The sequence below is a fragment of the Trichoderma breve genome (genome assembly GCF_028502605.1).
Source record: "Trichoderma breve strain T069 chromosome 7 map unlocalized scaffold00007, whole genome shotgun sequence".
Taxonomy (NCBI): domain Eukaryota; kingdom Fungi; phylum Ascomycota; class Sordariomycetes; order Hypocreales; family Hypocreaceae; genus Trichoderma; species Trichoderma breve.
Window position 1 is genome coordinate 2,405,365 of NW_026611593.1, and position 22,333 is coordinate 2,427,697.

The window sequence follows — 22,333 nt, forward strand, 5'->3', positions numbered from 1 at the left end:
TGTTTTTTCACGTTTCCTCCTCATAAACTACGTCGTATCCATAGCATCTCCCCCTCCACCATCCCTCCCCCCTCCCAACATCGCCGCCACCTTCTCCAACCCTTCCACCTCACCTTTACTCAAACCCCTCCCCTCACCCTGCCACTCCCCGTCACGAACCTCTCCCTCCGGCCCAAGCTCCAGCCCAACCACCGTCTCAAGATACTTCCTCGAAGAAGTCTCAATATACTCCGCGCGCTCCCGTCTCCACGACGCCGCCGCCGATGCCGCCTCAGCATCCGTGACAGAAGCATCCCCAAGGCCAGGCAACAACTCCCTCAACGACCCCGACAAAGCCCGCAGCGCCTGCAGCTGCGAAAGCGTAAACTCCGTCGTCGTTGTAATTGGCTGCTGCCCGCCGCTCTCTTCAAGCCCGCCTCTATCGCGCAAGAAGGTAAACGGATGAGCCGCCGCCGCACTACCGCCACTTTCTCCATTCGATGATTCTTTTTCTTCCGTCTTGGTGGCGTCGGGGACGACGCCTAGTAGAGAACGTAGGGTTTTAAGAAGAGCGTCGTTGCGAGCTTTTTCAGCTTCCAAGACGGCGTTTAGCTTCTGACTTGCTTGAAGCCGTCTCCGAAGAGCGGTGATTGATTCTGGAGAAGGTTTATCGATTTGTTGCGCCGCAGCGGTATCATCATCGGGGAAATCGAGGCCGCTGTAATGTGAGAGACGCATGTATGGCTGGTCTTGCGGTCTGACTGTAATAATATTCTGCATTACATAGAGCTCGAAAATGTCAAAGTTCTTGTCGATGGAGGCGTTGAGTAGCGTTTCGAGCTGGTGTGTGCCGTTTTCGATTTCGAGTTTTGCGGCTTCTTCGGGGGAAAGATTTTGGTTTTGGTCGGGTTGTTTGCTACTTTTTGAGAAGCCGAGCTTCTTGGGGGGTATGGAGAGGAGGAGGCGTTCGACGGAATCGAGGGCACGGTCGGCGAGGACGTTGACGGTGTTGATGATGTCGTCGAGGAGGGACTGGAAGGAATTCGTTAGCTGGTTGCTGTGATTCATTGAGGTGGAAGAATTGTGAGACGTACGACTGGAGGGTAGCTGAAATGCTCTGTTAGGAGCTCGTAGTCGGAGTTGCTGGCAGCCATGGCGGGCTGAGTTGGACAAGGCTGATGAAGTCGATGGTGATGCTTGGGCAAGGCTGCGACGCGACACGGCGCGTTTTGATATGGAGTTGAGCTTTCTCCAAACCGCCGTCGATGTTGTTTTTATGTATCGTTCAACAGGGTAATTGATCCAATGAGCCTAGTGTTACTCCAAGATTGCGCAATCCGGTGTAATAACCATTCATCAATTCATTCCCATTCTTTTTCTTCGTCGCAGTTCTTAAATTCGTCGGTGTAAAATCACACAAACAAATCAATCAATCAAGGTCACAAAGTGGGGCTTCAGTGACAGCTCCTTCGGTACGTACCGACCCCCACTCTCTCAGCTCTTATCAATCATGTCAAAGGCGGTCTCGCCGATCATATCCCATTCAATCCACACAGAATCCGACTCTCCGAACAGCTCTTATATATACTCTACTGTACATAGATTTTTCTTTTCTTTACTTTTGTTGCTTCATATACGGATCGCGCGGATAAGCCGCTCTCTTCGCCCATCATGTCGAAATACGCCGAGATGGCCAAGGGCAAATTGTCCTCGGGCCGCGAAAAGGCCTCTGAGTACAAAGGCAAGGCCAAGGGCAAAGTGGTACGTCGTCGCATCGCATCGCATCTTCCAGCGTCTCACAAATGCTATATATTCGAAACACCAGACACAAGACAAGCTAACATATACATCTTCTTCTTCAACTACAGACAAAGCACATCCCCGGCCGAGGCCACAAAGAGGAAAACGAAGCTGCCACCCACGTCGCCCGCCCCTTGGCCTCCCTCCGCGATCCAAACTCCTTTGCTCCTCCGCCCAAGCGCACCGGATCCGGCCTTGCGCCTCCTCCACCTCCCTCCGCAGCCAAACGATCCGTCGTCACAGCACCGTCCAAGTATCAAGATCCGCATGGGCCGAGGGTCGAGCCGCCGCCTAGGTTCGCCGACGAGCACCAATTGGAAGAATACGAGGCACAGCAGGAGGCCCAGCCGGTGTCATCCGGACCCTACAGAGTCAACACGACGGGACTCTCAACAGATCATCTCCCGCCTCCCCCCGTGAGGAGAGACGCCGCCGCGGGCAGCCGGAGTCCGCCTTCGTATGATTCCGTCGTCGGCGCAGCTCCCAGCGATGCCAAAGCCCCGAGTCTTCCCCCGAGATTGCCTCCGCGATCAGGTTCCGGAACGCCGGATCGAACAGCCAGTCCGCTAGCAACCCTCGGAGTCAGCTCCGGCAGCCTGAACCAGGGAGCCGTCAACAGATTGGGCGCAGCCGGCATCTCTGTTCCTGCCTTCGGTATTGGAGCTCCCAGCCACGCCGAGGACGAAACACCTCCCCCGAAACCTCCTCGACCCAACGCCACCCCGCCATCACATCTCAATGAGCTGCAGAACCGCTTTGCCAGGCTAGGAACTTCAAACACGGGCTCTTCTACGGGACCTCCAACTCCTCCGACTGAGGCTGCTGCTGTTGCTGCTGTTGCTGCCGCTGCTGCGCCTGCCGCCACTACGTGGGCACAAAAGCAAGCTGCCATTAAGCCGGCAGCGCCATCCCCATCACCAACAGGATCGCCGGGCCTCGCAGGAAAGAAGAAGCCGCCGCCTCCCCCTCCCAAGAAGAAGCCTGGTCTGGTTGCCGCAGCTCCTTCTCCGAGCGACGGGGGCGCACCACCCCCTATCCCCTTGTCAACTCGTCCATCGTACTAATCGGTCTCTCTTGTGTGTCTAAGGGAGATGATGTCTGCTATACATTTCACTAGTTGAAGCAATGGCGTCTTGCTGCATTTTGCATTTCACATTTCGCATGTTCTCTTGCTTGTCTCGCCTGGCGTTGGGAAATCATGGATTGGATAGCCATTGTCCAGACTGCGCAAGGGAATCTTCGCAAACTCAGTTTCATAGAATAAAAGCACCAGAAAAAGAAAACATATTTTGGATCAGCAACTTTTTTTTGTCTTGTTTAAATCGTCTGCCGCTAGTTTCTCCAGCTATGTGGCTTTTAGGGATATATGCCATGCGCCGAGTAAAACGCAAAAATGGGACTCGTAACTTGTGTTCCTCCACTCCATCTCTCTCCAATGTATCTTCTCCTAGTTTTATGAAAAAAAAGATCTTGGCCCTCACATTCTGGAGAGCCCAAGGCTCCGGACAATGGACACAAAAAGCACTTAGACCTTCATCTCAGTGAGACCGTGCTTCCAGACGATGACATAGGGGGTGACACCATCCTCACGGTAGTTGAGGAGGACGATCCTATAGTGATTGTGAGTCAGTTTCGGTCGTGTTAAAATAATGCAAAGGGTTACACAAGTTCCGACTTACATTCCATCGGGGTTCATGGACTCGCCAGTGTAGAACTCAAAGTCCTTGAAGTTGGGCAGCAGCTTCTCCTTGACGTAGGTCTGGGCACCCTTCTCGAAAGCGGTGATCTCCTCAGCAGGAGCACCCTTGGCCTGGAGGCCAGCCTTGACAGCCTTCATGTAGCCTGTTGATGGAGTCGTGTTAGTAGGGTTGTACCGCTGAGAATCGGGGCTGCTACACGCATAGTGAGCATGCCACGAAGATGAGAACTAACCCTTGAGGTAGGCCAGGTAGCCCTTCTTGTCGAAGCTAGTGGACTGGAGACGGAAAGAGTGGACGATGTTGTTGACCTTGACCTCGGCATCCTCAAGACCCTCCTCGGCCTCCTCAGCGGAAGCGTTGGCACCAGTGTCTATGAGAGAATGTATGTTAGATATGAGCCCATATGATACCAATTATTGGCTTCGCTATTGGGCGTTTCAACCATCTTTTGTGTCTAAGCGCTGATGCGGCAGACAAGAGACAAAAGACGGAAGAAAGCTCAAGCTGGACAGGGTTCTGTACGCACCGACGTTGACGGCGCCCTCGGTAATCATGGCGCAGTCGGCCTCGTAGACGATGCCATCGACCTCCTTGAGGTCATACGAGTCCGAGATGATCTCGTCGTCGGTGATGAGGTCCTACTCAAAAATTTGCGGGGTCAGTTTTGGGCTGTTTTTTTCTTCTTCTCCCAATGGCGAGGCAAAAGCTGGAGACGGGCAACAAAATGCAGAGCAAGAGACCAACCTTGTAGATAAGCATGGCTGCGGTTGTGAATGGACGGAGATAAATGAAGGGAGGATTTTTTTGGTATAAGCAAAAGGGAAAAAAAGAGAAGAAGCAAAAGAAAAAGGCGAGATGGAGGGGTTAGCGAGGAAAGAGGCAGGTTGGCGATAGGTAAAAATCAAAGTGGGAAGAAGCGGACGTGATTGGCTGGACTGTCTTTTTTCGGTGGGGAGGGGCTTTTGAGTGTCCAAGCAGAGGGGCTGATGCTCACACGAACTTTGCCCGCCCCGCATTGGAAAAAAAAAAATTGAAACTTGTAGAGCTGTTAGCGCGGGAGGTGGCACTACCTACTGGAGTTCGATTAGATCTGGCTTGATATTTTGTTGTAGAAGTACTTTTGATGAGCTGGTTTGTTGATGGGGCAACTTGATACTAATGAACATTTACAGACACAGATTTGACTTTAAGATATCTCCTTGGCGAATTGGGGTGCGAATACGACAAAGTCTAGAATGGTGGTGATGTCAACAAACTCACAGATAGATAGATCAGCAAACGACTTCAAAGTGCAATCGCAAATGCTCAATTTCTCTACCTAACTTTGTCTCCGTTTGTCTAAGCCATAGCCGCAACTCAATGCAACGTGGCAAACCATTCTACCCAGCCAAAATAAAGCCGAGACATGGTGTTGCCAATAGCCTCAAACCGAACTAACTATTCATACAAGTGTCCCTGTACAGGTTGTGTCTTACAAGCTCCCCTTCCGCTCCGTCTCTAATCCAGCTCCATTTCTTGGTGGGATCTCTTCTTCTTCTTGATATCCTCTCCGCTCTTCGTCTTCTTCTTCTTATCCTTCTTCATTTTCTCCTCTCCGTCTTTCTTGTCCCCTTTCCGCTGCTTCTTCTCTCCCTTCCGTTTCTTCGCCTCAATGATATGAACCGCAAACTCTTCATCAGTCTCAGCGTCATCTTCTTCTGCTGCAGCCGGTTCAGCCACAGCCTGTCCATACATTTGCTTAGATGCCGCCATCTCACCATGCAACTTCGCAATGTCCACTTGTAGACTGTCAACGCGGTGCAGCATTTCCTCCTTGTGAGATTTCTCTTGCTGATCAAAGATGTCTCTCAGCGTGCTCATCTTAGCCTGGAGCAAACCACGAAGATCCAATTGTGGTACTCTTGCAATGATGGCATCTACATCGTGAAAGACTGAATGTGCTGATTGGGGATTCGTCCAAGCAGGAGCGGCAGGCTCAGTGAATCTTTCCGTCCATTGAAACACATCGACATCGTCTCGAGCTTGTTCAAGCCAGGATAGCAGCATTTCATTTTGCGATCTCGTAGCCCACATGTGTAGCATGTTCTTTGCTAAACTCGGCAACACCCTGACATTCTTTTCGGTCAGTACTCTCTTGATATCTTCTTGAATGATGCCGTTCCAATTCTCGCTCTTGAGTCGATCTAGGAGTGGCTGGAGTTGCATCAGGATGTCTCCACGGAAGACTTCTTTGAGAGTCTCGCGTACCATGGTAGGCCTCGACGTGAGAACCGACGTTGGCGCAGAATTCGGCACTGAGATAGGCATCGTAATTTGTGCTGGTACTTGCACTGGCACTGGCATTGGCAGAGGTATCGATGTCGGTATCGGCGCAGTGACTGGCACTGGCACTGGCCTCGCTGCTTCCTCCACGCGGAACTCATGTCTGTGTCCCGGAGATCGATGCGCAACGGGGGACTCTCGTTTCACTGTATCTTGCTCGTCGTCCAAAATAATCACCTCATTAGGTGCTTGGTTTCTCGAAGTTGGTAGCGTTTGATACAAAGTTCCCGCGTCGAGTTGGTTTATTATTTGGTTTGGTGGGCGTTGAATAGCAAAAGGTGACATATCCCACTCTTGGTCCAAAGTAAGAATCACTTGACGATAGTCCATTTCATAGAAATAAATAGCTGTCGCAGCCGTGTTATGACAGCCAAAATCGCTGAGAAAGCTGGACACCTTATCATTTTCGCCTATTTTGCCGTACAATATGACTTGCTGCAAGGCAATGGCTACCACCAGGTATGTGGCCAACGGGCAATGGAGCTTGTTGGTGTGTCGTGTCAAGCGCTCAACTTGTTCCATCTTGTCAAGGAAGTAGCTAAAACCTTCCCAGGTATTCCAACTCGCGGCGTTCATAGCTTTCGTGGACCTGCACAGGGTTAAACACGCAGTAAAGCATTTTGGAAACCGCTGGTAGTTGGTTCCAAGAAAGCGAAAGCTATCGATTATCAACGTACGAGTGAACTTAGACCTCGCCCGAGATGTTGAATGGCTATTTGAGCGGATTTCATGATAGTAATTCCGTAGACGGTTAGCTTTTGATTCAGAGAGCCTCTCAAGGGTCGTGACGACGGGTAGTGGGCTGCTTGTGGATGATTGAGGCATCCTTGAGCAACAGAGCTTCTACTCTTTCACTCAAAGAGTGTCAGAAGGAGGTAACGAAAATTTTTGGGGATGCAGACTAAGATGATTTTTGCAAACAAGGAAGTTTCACCCGAAAGAAAAATAAATAGCAGATGGTGGGAGAGCCGCCAGCTGTTGGGCAGTTTGGGCGAGGGCTTGACAGCTGCTGGAGATATTCTGCCAGCAGCAAGCCCTAAGCAAACGTCGCACTCCATTTTTCAAATATCAATTGGGCTTTGTCATACTCTATACTATTGGCAAAACTTATTTCATTAACATCGCGAAGTTGTTGCAACTTGAAGAAACTGCGTAAAGAGGATCGGTGTGAAGTTAAGTGTGTATAAGTGAATTGACCACTTCCAAACGCATGTGAATGCACACGTCTCAATGGATTACTTGCAATAAAAAATGTCTGAAGCCACGTTCCTCTTGATCATCTATAAATGATATCAGTCGTAGAAACAGCTCACTGCTGCAATAAATCGTTCCAGATTGTTCCTTTTAAAAGTATTTGGCTGCTGATACGCCGTCATCAACACATGTCAATGCTCAGTTGTGTAAGTGAGGAATGCCGGCGTTGATCGGTACAAGATACACAGACACGCCCCAGGAAATAGCACACAATACAGGTACCAGATACTTGGCAACATCATGATGGGACCTGCAGAAACCACCGATAAACGCCAGCAGCTGCTACGCTGCATCTACCTCTGGGCACAAAATCCGATTCGCCAGCTATTCTGCCTTCAAAAACACCAATCTACGAATCCCATCACATCCTCACCATCATCCCCTTGACTCGTGTTAAGTGGTCTGATCGTGGATCACAACACGCGACACGGCAAGTCACTTTCCATGGCTCCAGGGGAAAGTCTGCTTTGGGCTAGAGAATAATCCGGCGGCCGGCGCTCTTGTCCGAGTCTCCGACCGCGATAAAACTTTGTATGCGATCTGCACCCACTTGCTAACATTAAACTTCTTGGCTGGCGACTGTGCCGTCCATTTTTTTTTTCTGCCCACCGCTTGGCTTACTCCAGTCTACAGCGTTTCAAGGCTTGTAATCCTTCTGCTATTAAAATCGTCATCTTACGCTCCTTTTTCTCGATCCGGCCGCGCCTTTATAATAAAAAGGAACCGCGTCCTTGTTCTTCTCCCACTTGTTTCAATCTCGTTTCTTTTTCTTCTCTTATCTTTCTTGTCGTTCTCGTTTATCTTGTTGCGATAAGCCCGCCATCCCACTTTAAACATCTCACCCCCCTGTACGAGTATACCGACCAACCCATTACTCGCACGCGCCATCCGACGCAACGCCGAGATTAATTCGCTTTTTTGCTCCGACCACTCCGTGCTTTGACTTTTGCCTTTGAATAAATCCTCTCGATTCAACTCAACCTTTTGTTTTTGCATGGTCGACACCTTCAATCGCATCATGGAAAACCTCTCATCCGAGGCCCCCATCATGGCGAACCACAGTCTCTACGATTCCTCGCTTCCGCCGCTGCCGGCCTACACCCTCGAGCCAAAGCCCGACCTGTTCCCCTTCATCTCCGACCTCTGGCTGTCGCTGGTGCTGCCCGTCATCGTCTACTGGGTCATGTCGCTCTTCTTCCACTGCATCGACATGCTAGATCTCTTCCCTCAGTACCGCCTGCATACCCCGGAAGAAATCACCAAGCGAAACCACGCGACTCGCTACGAGGTTGCCCGCGATGTCATCATCCAGCAAATCATCCAGATCACGACCGGATATGCGCTTGCAGTCACTGAGCCACAGGAGATGATTGGCAAGCAGGACTACGACATTGCTGTCTGGGCCACTCGCATCCGCCTTGCCCAGCGCGCCCTGCCCGGTCTGCTCGGCCTTGTCGGCCTCAACGCGACCGCCATCTCCAAGAGCATGTCGTCTTCCTATCCCTTGCTTGCTGGTGTCTTGGCGGGTGGCTACTATCCCGTATCTACGACCGGCTCGGCCGATGCTACCCCGACATTCACTGCTTGGGAGATGACTCTTGCAAAGGCCATCTACCATGTCCTCGTTCCCGCCCTGCAATACTTTGTTGCCATCTTCATCCTTGATTCTTGGCAATACTTCCTTCACCGATTGATGCACGTCAACCGCTGGCTGTACAGTAAGTCTGACTCCATTGCCTCGTTTCCGAATATGTCATTGACCAACCTTCTCCTTGCAGCAACTTTCCACTCTCGCCACCACCGTCTCTATGTCCCATATGCCTACGGTGCTCTGTACAACCACCCTATCGAGGGATTCCTCCTCGACACCCTCGGTGCTGGCATCGGATTCAAGGTCACCGGCATGTCTCTGCTCCAGGGCACATGCTTCTTCTCCTTCTCAACCATCAAGACCATTGATGACCACTGCGGATACTCCTTCCCCTGGGACCCCCTTCAGCTCATCACGAGCAACAATGCTGCCTACCACGACATTCACCACCAGACTTGGGGAATCAAGGCCAACTTCTCACAGCCCTTTTTCACGTTCTGGGACCAGCTTCTGGGAACCAAATACAGTGGAAAGCGGGACAACACGCCTGTCGGCAGGAAGCAGGCTGAGAAGACCCAGTAAACCTGGCACGACACCACTTTGGTTATTCTTTATTGATATGTGCGCAGAATGCTCTATAGAGATGGCACACTCCCCCTTTTTTTAATACTTTGTTCATCTCATATTGATGGCGAAACATATGACGAAACGCGTTTTGGATGACGGCAGCAACACTGGCCATGCCAAATTAATACTCTAATGTCTTAATTTTTTTTTTTTTTATCGGCTCCATGGTCTGCCGAAGGCAAGAGATGGAAAAAGTTTCTTTCTTCAAACTGTATATAATCGCTAATTTTGGCTGCTTCTTCATTTTACTTTTTTTCTTATTATGGGACAGGAGGATGTTTTACTTCGGGGAAAGATGTGGGTAATACTACTACAAGTCGTGGGGGAGCTGTTTTTATGGGAAATAGGGTTCAGCCTCGGGCCACCTTTATGTATTATAATTTAGTTTGATGAGGAACGGTGTAGATGCAATGGGTGGATGTTAGGATGAGGCTTTCTTGATATGGGCTTCGTAGGAATAATATTTTTTTTTCCTTGGAAGATGTGAAGCCATGTGGGAGAGTGATTCAATCTAGCTCTTATCGAAGATATATTAGGCTCATCGAATGGGGATTTGACATGTGGTCCTTTTCACATTGACTTTGACTGATACGAGCAAGTCACTTTGCTGTTGAAAACGGATCTTGTCATTGCTCGTTATCACGAACCCCGCCATCTTTGCAAACACTCACGATACTTGGCTTTTACTAAGATGGCAATGTATCCAGCATCTATACTACAGCAATATCGGCGTCTCTCGAAATCATGTCCATGGTAAATCCAAAACACGCTCTCCAGTTACACATCTTGCATTCTCCAAGACTGCTTCACTACGTATTCATCTATATCATCAGTATATCACACTACCCTGGAGCTCAGCACCCTCCTAAATGGCCATTCACTGGCCAAGGCAAGCAGCATCACAATTCCTTTTCCTTTTTTAATAAATTACAAAGAATTACGTATTTCCTTCTCCCAAATCTCCAAGATTTAGAGCCGGGGTTTCATCACTCTTAGCCACAAACTCTATAAAAGCTATTCGATAAGGTGAAATCACACGTGTGATCGAGGAGAAGCGCATTAACAAGGGGGTTACATTTCTGTTACTGTGCCGTATCTTCTGTGAAGAAGAAACGAGTCCAGAGAATTGGTCAGTTTCACCTACGCCTATATTACGTCGGTCATGGAAAAGCCATAACTAATAGCAGCAAAACGTCACTGAGATAACCACCCCCTTCCGAGGCAACCTCACAAAAGCTCGTGAAAAACAAGAAATAAGTAATCTAAGCATATCGTGAAACTCATCTCCCCGCGATAGCCGCAAGCCATCATGCACAACCAAGTAGCTTCCAAGTTTCGAAGAAACGACCGGAGCTTCGATAGTGGCTGCGTACGATTAGTAGCATCACATCGTCGAGCTCCTAAGCCACCCTCCCCCCCTTTCTATCTCGCTACGAAATGCTTGCCAATATTACGCTCAGAGGAGAGAATAATCCTTGAGCTTGTTTGCCATCTCTCCCACCTGAGGCGCCGAAGTTCCGTGCAAGCGCGCGGGCTTCCGATGGAGTCTGTAGAGATCTGATCGGCATTGCCATGGCATTGCCATGGGAAAGCCAACTCAGCATATGCCAAAAGAATGCTAACGCAAGCACAATGTCATTACAACACGCTACTATCCCATGCCCTGGCCGAGCCAAGAGAAACAGGGCTGTCACTGGGTAAGCCTTTGACCCCAAATAAAGATCTGGTTCTCATGGAAGACACATATCCGAGCTCCAAGGCTCACCAGCGCGCGCTCCTTGCCTTGCACAGGAGTGAATTTGCAATTGAGGCGTGTAAATCACATCTCGCCTTCAAGTTTGTCAAAAGCTTGTGATTCTGGGTCCACTCCGAATGTTCCACTCTCTGAGACGCGCCGCTGCGGCGAGGGCCTTCGTCCCGAGCCCTGTTGATGCCGGAGGAGCTTAACGGATAAAGGAGGAGCTTCATCTAGCGGAAGCCACAAGGCTTTCTGATTCCAAATATCTATAACCTGCAGCAATCTCAGTTGTTAGACCAGGAGAAGCCGCAAATGGGGAGCAGCTAACAAGAACTAAGGGCGCCACCCCGCGAATATGGATGCATCTTCTACCGTGCTTGCGCCCGCAAGACCTCACGCCTTTGATGAAAATAGGGTCCCCTGCTCATGTAAATTTTTTTTTGCCAAAATTACAAGCCGAGCCCCCAGACAGCATGGTGCCTCTGGGAATAGTGGCAGAATGCCGATTATCAAAACCCGGGCTGACAGGCCCGACCCTTGTGCAGAGAACGCAGAAGGGGGGTGGCTGCTGCTTAGCTGTTTCATCGTTTTACCCGCAATCGAGCCCGACGGTTTGGACACGATCTGCTCTGCGGAGTCGGCACTTTGGAATGAAGCACGGAGGCGGATTGATTCAAAGAGCCCTTGAGGTGGATCGCCTTGATTGCTGGTGCGATATCCGGGGTAATTGTCTGACCGTGAAGATATTTTGAAGCTGCATGGATGTGCCTTGGAGAAGCATCGACGATCATGGCGATGATTAGCTGCTGATTAATAGATTGATAAAATACACAGTTAATGCACGCTTATTGCATAGAAGACCTGTATCGAGAGATATGAAATACTGTTACAGCCATTGATGAATGCTGTGAGTAGCATTTTTGGTAGCCCTTGTCTTGGTAGCATCGAGGTGAGAACCGTATCCCCAGACAGGCCAGGACAGGAAGAATGCATCACGTGAGATGCTCAATGAACGAAATTGATGCCCTCTCCAGAGTAAGAAGTCTTCTGCATCAGCACAGCAAAGCCACTTGTTTAAAATTATGTTTGGATAGCCGGATTATGAATAACCAAGGCAGACGACATGGTAGGGTAGGGCGAAATTTGAAGAGCGGAAGTTGACCGCACAGTGTTGACAGACAATTCAGGTTGATCATTTGCATTAGGTCGTCGAAACACGGCTGCGTTTGAAGGGTAGCCCTAAACTAAGGCGAGTGCTAATGCAGATGCCATCATGTTGCGAACCAGTGAGAGACTTCGGAGCTTTCTTTGGCAGCCGGGCTTGGAGATGAGAGGATGTTGAATACCCAGTTCTGGGCGTGTGATTGGCGGTTCCAGCTCGGGAGTTCTAATGTGCCATATTATTTCCGTGTTAGTTGGAGCATCAGCGTAGGGAGAAAGGAGAAGGCACAAAGTAGCCCACATGCTTGGCTCCGTATGCACAGCCAGCTCGTACGGTACGATAGCCGGCTGGAAGCCCCTACAGCAAGGCTAATGATACCATTGTTGTTGGAAAACCCGAGGCAAGGGATTTGCGTTGATTAGTCTCATACTGGTGGTGTGAATCTTATGATTGCTAAGCCTGTGGTGGCTTATTGGGGGTTTCCCCTTCTGGCAACCCGCCATAAGAGCCCGCCACGTTTCTTGAAGAAACATTGTGATATGTGATACTCTGTCCGAAACATCAGTAAAGCGCTCTTGACGGGAATCTTAGTCTTGCTTCATCGTGCACGTATGTACGGGCACAATGGGAATAACGACCCGCGGACCTCTTTCTGGCTTTCGGTCACCAACGGGCGTGACAGGATCTCTTCCCGTCCACGACCCAGAATAGGCAAAGAAGAAGGCTTGTGCTTTGGTTTGGTCCCCATTTTTAATTCTTTATTTTCGGCATGCGGGCGGCTCGAGTCGGGCGGGCCAGGCTGAAGATCTGGAGCTCCTGATGCCAGTAGCCGTCGGACCACGCGTGCTGTAGTACAAAGAAGCATCATGTGTCATGGATGTGCATCGACGGGTGCACAGAGTATGGAGTACAGAGAAGAGCCTTGGTAAGGAAGCGTGAAGCCATCGAATTCTTTCTCTCGCTGCGTTGCATGGCGTTTTGTCCCACAGTCGAGATTGTGGCGTGCATGCACTACACATATGCATGTGCAATACGTGGACAGGCTGGGATCCAGTGGTTTCTCTTTTACTCGACCTAGCAATGCTCTAGTTTGAGCATATTGGCACATTAGCGTGCTTTGCAGAATGCCTGTACGAAGAGCACGCTCGCGAATGCTCATCCATTGGGTGGTGTAGAGTGTTGAAGACAACCGCAATCAAATCATGCAGATGCTAATTGACAGTCAGCCCTGACCTCGCCGTTCTTTGTGATATCTGACACACGCCTCCGGGGACCTTCTCAAGGGACCTAATGCAGTTCCACGTGGAAAAAGGCAAAAAGGAGCTCCATGGCCGATTCTCGATGCTTGTGGACCAAGCTGGAACAGGGGCATCGGGGCCTAACATAGAAATGCATACCTGAACCCGCCGACTTGTGCATAAGAGGCTGAGACAATACAAGACAAGACACGCCCCTGTGGCCGCGACCAGACCTTTTCTGGTCGATTCGGTGATGTAGTCACGACATGACGGGGGTGTTTGTTGGCATTATTGCTGAAGACGTACTGCCGGGTCGCTGTCGGGCTTGAGGGGGCTAGAAAGAATTTGTCCTGTTGTGAGAGCTGCCTCAGCATGTCCATGCGAACTGCGATGATGATATGGAGCAGCTGGCATTTGCTTCAGGGCAGCCAAGAAAGAGTCGAAGCCCTGCATCTCGTATCGTAGATTATTACTGGCAAAATACCTATTTACTTCGTCTAAAGCTATCGATAGGCCAAAGCCCGACCAAAGCAGCAGGCGGTCGGGCTAAAAGAGGGAAGGAAGGAAGGAAGGCAACCCCAGCATTTTGTAAGCGAGCGATCGAAATCTTTTCCATCCCCACTCGAACCACAACCGCTTTCATTGAGCCAAACAAGAAAAATCACCTGAAGATATCGCGTGCAAACGTCGAGTATTGCAGAGTACTCGTGTCACAGCATACGGCCTTGCTCCTGTATACTAACCGCACTGCTTCTCGGCATGAGCCTTGCTAGGCCCGGCATGGCTAGGCGCTCGGCATCGTGCCATGGTTGAAACAAGTGCTCCCTTGCAGCAGCAAACCAAGACACACCGCAGGCAGCGGGACGTTTCCTCTAGTGTGTCGAGTCTGGGCCTAGATTCGACGTTGAAAACGGAGAAGAGAATGGGAGAAAAGCTGAGGCTCTACAGCAAACGCCGACCCAGTGTCGTCATGCCGCAAAACTGTCAATGCTCAACGGCAACGGCAATAGCCAAGAAACTAGGGTGCTTGGGTGCGGATAATGCTGCCGCCAATAATGCAAATAGCGGCCTCTCAGCGTCGACTTGCATATGGAGCCTGATGCCACGAGAGGCATCGCCCATGATTGGCGCCGGTGATGCCCCAGCACGGCCCCGTTCAATCTCTCTGGTCCCTCAACGCACGGCCAATCATCCAATCAGCCTCTCGCTGTGCCTGCGTGCGTCAGAACGTGCCCCTGCCGGGACCCTGGCCCGAAGCTTCCTTGGGATCCGGCTCAGGCGGCTGCTGCCCATCCCCGGCTGAGCTGAGCTGAACTCAACTGAGACCTGGAGTTTGGCATCGCCACGTCCATGTCCCTCCAGAGAAATCTCGGGGGCTGATGAGAGGCCGCTTGGTGCTTTGACTGCTCTCATTGGCACGGCATCGGGCTTTCCGATCAATAACCTCTGGCCAGCAGCTCGTTGTTAGCTGGCTGTTAGCGGAGCTCACTTGCTTTGTCCCCATCACGCCGGATCCAATTACTACAGCACTAACGAACACTATCTACGAGCGCCGCTCAGCTAGCTAGTCAGCCGTCTCTCCGGATCCCACGGTGGCTCCGGCAACAGTTCAAAGTTTACACGGCCATCACAAGAACAATTACCAAGCTATGGACGAGGAGGAATTTGTCTTTTGCCATCATCTTTTGTAGCCAGGCTGGAGCCTTGCGTCCTCTTTCTCATTTCCCGTCGTCCGTGTGTTTGTGGCTACCTCACAACTCACATATTCTCTTATAGCATCGCCATTCTTGGTCTTTGATCTTGGCAACGAAGCTGCAAACTATATCATCTCCGCTTTGAACATCTATTGCTGTATTCAGCTTGTCCGGTTACTCGCGATCCCTGCTCGCCGCGGCTTTTTCTCTCTATCCCAGGCCATTCTACCCGCCTCGCCCCTTCTGGATCGCGAGTAGCAAGATTCTTTTCAATCATACTAATAAGCGCCCGTCTCTTCTCTCCCTCTTGGTCTTAACCCCCCTTACTTCGGTAACATCCAACGCTGGAATACTACCCAAACATCATCCAACCGTCCAGGAACCGATTCCACTACTGTTCCCCCGGCCCATTGACGGCGCTTGCAGCATCCAGATCAAACACACCAATTGACCAATCACGTCACCCAAGCTCGGTGTTTCGGCGCTTCTTCAAACATGCCCACCAGCCCGCCTTGTTTCACCCTCTGAAGCTCTCTTTTTGTCTCTGATCCAACCTTACAATTAAGGAATATTGCATCGGAATACGCATCTCGACTTACTCTGCCATCGCCTGGGTATTATCCAACATTAGCGCGAGACACTGCAAGATAGCCGCCGGCTACCAGACCGAGCGTGTCACCTTGGGTCGCTTACGCTCAGTACTAATAAGGCCGGATCCCATATCATACAAACCTTTGTTGTTGCTTCTTTTGCCTTTCTAAGCAATGGATCCGACAACAACTCTCGTTACATTTATGTTGTGAGTGTGTTGCGGAATATTCTCTCTTTTCCTTCTTTTCTTCTTCCCGTGTTTTACATTCATTTCGGTTTCCTCCCTCGCTTTGGAACGTTCTGTCTCTCCTATTTTTGGGTGGTTCCCTTCTTTGCGACAGCCGAAGTCCTTCTTTTTTCTCAGCTGTTGTCTCTCGTTTACTAGTCTGGAACTGGGACAAGGCGCATTGATATTCATTTCTTCATTCTGCTGGCAGACTCTCTCTCCCCGTGCTACTGAATTTCCGCCCTTCGGATGCCCAACCGTTCATATTGTCCGGCCCAGGCTCCGTCAATTTGGCAGCACGGTACGAGTACGGAGTAACACCCTGCATTTGCTTTTCTCACCCGGGTGTCGTGCCCATCAGCGTGGCCGTCAGCCCGCTCTAATCGCCCACCCCCTTGCATCGCCTTTCTAGCCTATTGGTATGAGTCCATCATCAGTCTTTGCCACGCCGCTTCCACGCTGCCCTGCCCTTGATTCACCCTTTTCTTTACCCCCTTGATCCATGGTTACGCCGATACCGATTTGACACTACACCTCACTGCCTGTACCCTGTTCACATCACCAGCCCTACGCTCCTTGGGGGCGGGCCCGGCGCATAACACAAGATGGACGGGATCTCGACGACAAGAATCTTGACTCCCGGCTTGTGCTAGTATGGCCCCGGTTTCACACCACACATACATCTATTCGTACCCCCCGTTCAGAAATGATATTTTTTATCAGCCATCACTAGCCCGCTGGAACGGACTTGAGCTGACGCCCTAATCTCACAGTCAGACGGAACCCTCTGTCCAATCGGTACGCCTCATTGGCTCCTGGGACAACTTTACCATGTGCTATAGCATGGAGCGGGACAGTCGACGTGGCCATGGCCAATGGAGAGGGTGCTTTGCATTCCAAAACATTGTCTGCGATGATGAGAACCCGCACCACCAGAAGCGAAGTGGTGGTCTAAAGATGGGCCACACCTACTACTACTATGTAAGTCTTGTTCTTCTTTTCTATATCATCGACCCTTCTCCACTGCCCTTCCATCTCCCATCTCGATCCATGTTGTGGACCAACCTACAGTCTCTTCTTCAACTTGATGTTTCCTTTTTAAATACTCCCTTCAACCCCCCACCCATTCTTCTCTGTGTCTATCCACCTTCACATATTCCATCATTATCAAGTCTAACTTTTCGCCCTTTAGTACGAGGTGGACGGGTCAACTGAGACTTTTGATGCTACGATGCCCTACACAACTGCCTGCCCATATATGCCTGGTCAAACTGTCAACACTCTCCACGTCCCTATTGAACACACAATCCGCCTCCGAAGTGCATCCATGAACTCTATGCACCAGGAAAACTATAGGACAATGGACCCAGCAACCAAGTTCATGAAGCCGCTGCCGCCCACGCCTCTCTTACCAGGCATGGCCAACCGCCGGGCTCAATCTGCCCCAGTTACACGTCCATCATCGTCGTCATCTCGCTCAGTTTCTCCACCATCATGGAAGAGATTCTTCTCACGCAAGCCACACAGCTCTGACGGTCAACGCCGCCAATCAGCTGCTTCTGAAGAAACCACTTTCACCATCTATGACAACGTCATCACCGTCCCCTCACACGATGCTCGCCATGGTCGTCATACATCGTCACTTAGCGAAGGTGCCCGGCCAAGAGACATCTCCCCGAGCTCACTATCCCGTATCTTACGCGAGGGTAGCCACGCTCCACGTCGTCCTAGCCACACCGCTCAACTGCCATCCTTGACGATTCCTGAAGACGTTATTGAGGAAGACGAGGATGATGACAACTTTGCTGCTTCTGCAGTCTCGGAGAGCATGCCATTTACCACCATCCTGTCGCCGCCTCCCTTTCAACGTTCTTCATCATCAGAGTCTATCAAACGGGATGCCGAGGCAGCCAACTCTGCTGCGGTGGCCAAACCTAAGCTTTCAGTTCAGCCTCCTTCTCTTGACAGGAGTCAGCCTATATCTGCTGTAACAAACGAGCCCAACCCGGCACCTCAATGGTCCAGCTCGACAAAAGATAAAACCAGTGCAAGCCCTCTCAACGAGGACGTCCCCATGAGCTTCTATGACGATGAAGATGACGACGACGATGTCATGTCCAGCAACGATGACGATGGTCACTTCCCTCCCATCCCCATCTCAAAGTCTCGGCTGCTTTCCTTCAAGGGATATAGCTTGCCACGTCACATTGAAGAAACCAAGGATGCTTTTGTCCCTCATCAGACCTTTGCAACCACAAGCTCACCAAAGTTGATCCCTAGTGGATCGAATATCTTGAACACTCATGTCGAGGCTGGCCTTGATGACTTTGCCAGTGAGCTCAGCTGGATTGTTGATGCTATTGGCACGACCAACAGCCACTAGGCTTTCAACAAGGACCCTTGACGAATATTCTCTCTTTTACTTGCATACTCGCGCATATGGAGCGTGAACCAGTCGCTATTATATTGAGCTACAGATGGGCTCAGTTCTCACATACATCTCATTTTAGATACTACCTTGTATTACTTTTCTCTCGTTTTTGTTTTGCTTCTAGGCTCGGCGCATACTGTATAAACTCGGTCACAGGCATCTGGGTGGATACACAGGACGATATTCGTCGTTTTATTTGTCTTACATATATACTGGGAATCCAGGCCAAGCTTCAGCGAAGCTGCTGAATGGAAATGGCTAGGCGTTTTGGTTTGTTTTGATTGGGAATGGAAAATGGAGACGAGAATGTCTGATTTTATACGGGACATGGAAATGATACCTCAGAATTTAGAGGACTACCTCTCTTTGAAGATAAGAAGGCGTTGGCATGGGACAGCGATGAGCATTTAGCTATCCTTGATATTAGTTTTTTTTTTAGCTTTTCGAATAAGAACGACACGCTCGTTGAATGAATCAAATTCGATTAAAGCAGACATTGTTCATTATATGAGCGATTGAGCCTTTGAGAATGTGTGACCTGGGACGGAAGTTTGAAGATGTTATAAACGCTTGGTTACGGACAACCCATTCAGTCATATGATTTACATAGTAAAAAAAAAAAATGGTGATGTTGAGTCCGGGTGTAGATCATTAGTTCGACTGCAAGATCCGAGAAAATATCTTGGAGACCTCTCCTCACTTATAAAATCTCGTCTTTCCGTGTGGCTAAATAAGGGTTGAGGCAAATACTTTTGATGAGAAAGAAAGAGACGAGGGGATAGGTACGTAACATCACGGCTGAGATACACTGCTACATAATGATTCCACAGAGTTTTAGAGCGGTTTCTATGATTGCATTTTTTTTTTTTTTTTTTTACATAGATATATTTTCTACTAATACATTTCTGGTACAACAATTGGGTATGTTTTCGTTATTGAGTCGAAGTGGTCGTTGCCTGCACCGCTTGTTGTGGAATAGGGGGCACTTGCGGCGCACCTGTAGGTTCTTTTTGAGGCTGGACTTGGGGTTGAGGTTGAGGTTGAACTTGGGGTTGAGGTTGAGATGCGGGTTGAGGTTGAGGAGAGGGGACTGCTGCTTGAGCAGGGCTTTGAACAGCCGGAGGCGGTGATGTTTGCGCCGGCTGTGGTGCTGGTACTTTGAGAGGGGATTGCTGTGGAGGAGCCAATGCTGGAGGAACATTGGGGGCCGTGCTGGGGGGTGATAGCGGCGGCTGCTGCTGCTGTTGCGGTATTGGAGCTTGCAGGTTTGATGCTGGTCGGTTTTGGAGCTGTTGAGGTGCCTGTAGCTGCTGAGGCTTTGCCAGTTGCTGCTGATGGACCTGCTGCTGCTGATGTAATGGCAGTTGAGGCCGATGCTGTTGAGGTAATCTCTGAGCCCCCTGTTGCTGAGACTGCTGTAACTGCTGCACATGTTGCGTAACATGAGGCGATTTATGAGCTGCAGCCACGACTGCCGCCGGCGGCCCCTGATGTTGTTGTTGCACCTGCACAGGTTGAGGATGCTGCTGCTGGACTTGCACAGGTTGAGGCTGCGGCGGAACAGCCCTTATCTGAGCCAACCTTTCCTTTTCCCGCTCTTCAGGAGACTTAGTCGGCGCATTTGGGTCGAGGAATCTTGCTGGTACGCCGCGAGCAGCCACCTTCTCACTGCCTACCCAGGCGTTGAGAATTGCGCTCCAACTCAGTTCTCCACGCTTGATACGCTGGAGCTCCCGATAGGCAGCAACGTTGTGGTACGGCAACCCAGTATCAGGGTCACGGTAACGGGCTGGAAGGTTTGTAATGACACAATTCTGACTAGAAGGGGGTTCTATAACAACATCACGTTAGCGCGAGGGCTTTGAAGTGGGGGAATTGGCAGGGGTTAACATACTGTTGAGCTTCGTCATCTTGCGACCAAACAAGATCTGAGTCTGTATAGTCTTGTCTTGAATGGCATTTGTATCAAAGTTCTGAAAGATGATGACATTGCGAGTGGTGGTCTCAGGGGCTTGTACCTCAGCAGGAGCAGGAGCAGGCTGTGAAGGTGGCTCTGAAAGGCTAGGGCTCGCCGATTTGCTGATTGGTTCGAGATCGGGATTGATAGGTCGTAGAACGGTGTGTCGAAGAACAGGTTCGTTTGAGATATGAACAGCACCAGCCATGGGAACAGGAGGGGGTTGACCCTGCATTGGAGGTGCTAGTGTGGTCTGAGGTAATGGAAGCGCGAGGACATTGGATTTCGGTGCCGGGCTGGGGCGATAGTCCATGCTCATGACTGGCGGAGGGGCAAGCATAGGGGGCGCGAGTACGGAAGATGGCTTGCTGGCCTCTATAGGTCGCGGGCTGCCAATACCTGCGGGCGCCGCCAACGGTGACATCTGACGAGGTTGTCCAGAGGGTGAGGCGGCCGCCGGTGCAGCCAGACCGCTATGAGATGGGGGTGGTGGTGGAGGTGAGGCTATCGATGGCTGGCGGAGTTCTTCAGATGGCTTTGCGACAGTAGGAGTAGTAACTGCAGGAGAGGCAGGAGGAGGAGAGAGAACGTTCGACGGGGCAGCGAGGGTGCTGGCACCTGAAGCAGCGGTAGTAGTGGCAGCGGTGGGAGGAGCAACATCGCTAGGAGGCCGTGATGATGCGTCTGGAGATGGCTTTGATGGCTCTTGGGGTTTGAGGTTCTCCTCAGTGTCTTCTTGTTTCACCGGAGGCGTTGTGTCCGTAACTTTGCTTTCGGTTGCTGCTGCTGTTTGTTCCTCTTTTGACCGCGGCTCCGTAGGATCTGCCTTGGGCTGGAGAGCAGAGGCATACACATCACTACTAGGTACCACCTTCGCTGAAGCATCTGTCTGTTGCTGATCTCCTTTGCCTTGCTTATCTGCTGCTGGGTTGGCAGCCCCGTCCTTCGCAACTTCGGCTTCTTTGGGCTTCTTCTCTACCTTTTTCCTCTTTGGCTTCTCTTCCTCGATGACAACACGTCGCGCCTCGCCCAGTCCCGTCCAAAATGTAATCACCGGACCCTTGAGGGTTCTTTGGTTGAGAGCCGCTAGTTTTGCCCTTCGTTCCTCTTCCCTCTGCTTTTCAGCCACCTCCCATCGATTCAAGCTCTTGCTGTTACGCTTCTCCACGATGGCAGCCTCGCGAAGTCGATCCTCCTGCGTCATGGGGGGCTTCTTCAGTGCCTCCATCTTGGCCGCCTTTTTCTGCATCTGCTCCAGCTGCTTCAGCCGCCGCTCTTCTCGCTCAATCATCTGCTGGTGCAGCTGCTCTTTGGACATGCGCGTCGTCTTTCGAGAGGATGCTCGAGTGGGAAGATCGGCCGGCGAGGGCAGCCATGAAGTGCGTTCGGATTTCTTCTTGGGTCGAGGCGCGGGAGCCGGCGTTGAGGTGTCTGATGCTGCCGGGTTGATGCGGACCTTTTTTCTGAACTTGGCCGGGATGGCATCTTGGGCCTTTCGCTTCCGCTGGGCTGCGCGCCGCTCCCGAGCCTGTCGCTCGAGCTCCTGTTCGCCCTCGAGATCGTCGCCAGCATTGTTCTCGTCCTCGTCGTCGGACGACGAGTCCATCTGAACGTCAGAGGCGTCATCACCGACGTCGGAGAAGCCCTGGTCATTCTCGGATTCGGCAAATAGCAGTTCGAGGTCGGAATCCGGCTCTTCGTTGGCGAGCATCGACTTCATGCGATTGCCAGCCGTGGCGCGGCGCGATCGTGAGGTGGCGAGCCATTCTACGGGCTCAGCCTCCGTCTCCTGTTCCGCCTCTTTTGATTCTGACTCGCTGTCGCTGTCGGAGCTGTCCAGGTCGCTGAGAGGAGGAGGCGCCGAGAGCTGCGACTCTTCCGGTTCGGATAGCTTCGCTTCGGAGCCGATGGCCGACATTTTCGGCGACTCGAGAAGCAACGAGCGAGTTGAGTGGTTGAAAGCTTGAGCACTTGAGCGCGCTGAATTGTAGCGGCTACATTGGAGCCGTGGTTGATGGTGAGA

The 22,333-nt window shown here is 51.0% G+C and overlaps 7 protein-coding genes across 7 annotated transcripts; 3 read left to right on the forward strand and 4 right to left on the reverse strand.

Annotated features, from left to right (window-relative positions):
* Window positions 1-27: 27 nt before the first annotated feature.
* T069G_10938 (mis12 protein domain-containing protein) lies at window positions 28-1,133 on the reverse strand (the record flags this gene model as incomplete). The annotated part of the gene is made up of 2 exons (XM_056178148.1): window positions 28-1,011; window positions 1,074-1,133. The coding sequence occupies 2 exons, from the start codon at window positions 1,131-1,133 to the stop codon at window positions 28-30; spliced, it is 1,044 nt and encodes a 347-aa protein (XP_056024438.1).
* A 517-nt stretch (window positions 1,134-1,650) lies between these two features.
* On the forward strand, window positions 1,651-2,843 carry T069G_10939 (uncharacterized protein; the record flags this gene model as incomplete). The annotated part of the gene is made up of 2 exons (XM_056178149.1): window positions 1,651-1,740; window positions 1,848-2,843. The coding sequence occupies 2 exons, from the start codon at window positions 1,651-1,653 to the stop codon at window positions 2,841-2,843; spliced, it is 1,086 nt and encodes a 361-aa protein (XP_056024439.1).
* A 461-nt stretch (window positions 2,844-3,304) lies between these two features.
* Window positions 3,305-4,238, reverse strand: T069G_10940 (translationally controlled tumor protein domain-containing protein; the record flags this gene model as incomplete). Its single annotated transcript, XM_056178150.1, has 5 exons — window positions 3,305-3,389; window positions 3,459-3,621; window positions 3,712-3,849; window positions 4,006-4,117; window positions 4,224-4,238. The coding sequence occupies 5 exons, from the start codon at window positions 4,236-4,238 to the stop codon at window positions 3,305-3,307; spliced, it is 513 nt and encodes a 170-aa protein (XP_056024440.1).
* Window positions 4,239-4,976: 738 nt separating this feature from the next.
* On the reverse strand, window positions 4,977-6,323 carry T069G_10941 (uncharacterized protein; the record flags this gene model as incomplete). The annotated part of the gene is made up of 1 exon (XM_056178151.1): window positions 4,977-6,323. The coding sequence occupies one exon, from the start codon at window positions 6,321-6,323 to the stop codon at window positions 4,977-4,979; it is 1,347 nt and encodes a 448-aa protein (XP_056024441.1).
* Window positions 6,324-8,073: 1,750 nt separating this feature from the next.
* Window positions 8,074-9,228, forward strand: T069G_10942 (fatty acid hydroxylase superfamily domain-containing protein; the record flags this gene model as incomplete). The annotated part of the gene is made up of 2 exons (XM_056178152.1): window positions 8,074-8,773; window positions 8,834-9,228. The coding sequence occupies 2 exons, from the start codon at window positions 8,074-8,076 to the stop codon at window positions 9,226-9,228; spliced, it is 1,095 nt and encodes a 364-aa protein (XP_056024442.1).
* A 7,299-nt stretch (window positions 9,229-16,527) lies between these two features.
* Window positions 16,528-18,305, forward strand: T069G_10943 (uncharacterized protein; the record flags this gene model as incomplete). The annotated part of the gene is made up of 3 exons (XM_056178153.1): window positions 16,528-16,574; window positions 16,696-16,903; window positions 17,115-18,305. 3 exons carry the CDS (start codon window positions 16,528-16,530, stop codon window positions 18,303-18,305), a joined length of 1,446 nt encoding a protein of 481 aa, XP_056024443.1.
* Window positions 18,306-19,285: 980 nt separating this feature from the next.
* Window positions 19,286-22,228, reverse strand: T069G_10944 (YL1 nuclear protein domain-containing protein; the record flags this gene model as incomplete). Its single annotated transcript, XM_056178154.1, has 3 exons — window positions 19,286-19,729; window positions 19,823-20,184; window positions 20,248-22,228. 3 exons carry the CDS (start codon window positions 22,226-22,228, stop codon window positions 19,286-19,288), a joined length of 2,787 nt encoding a protein of 928 aa, XP_056024444.1.
* Window positions 22,229-22,333: the final 105 nt, after the last annotated feature.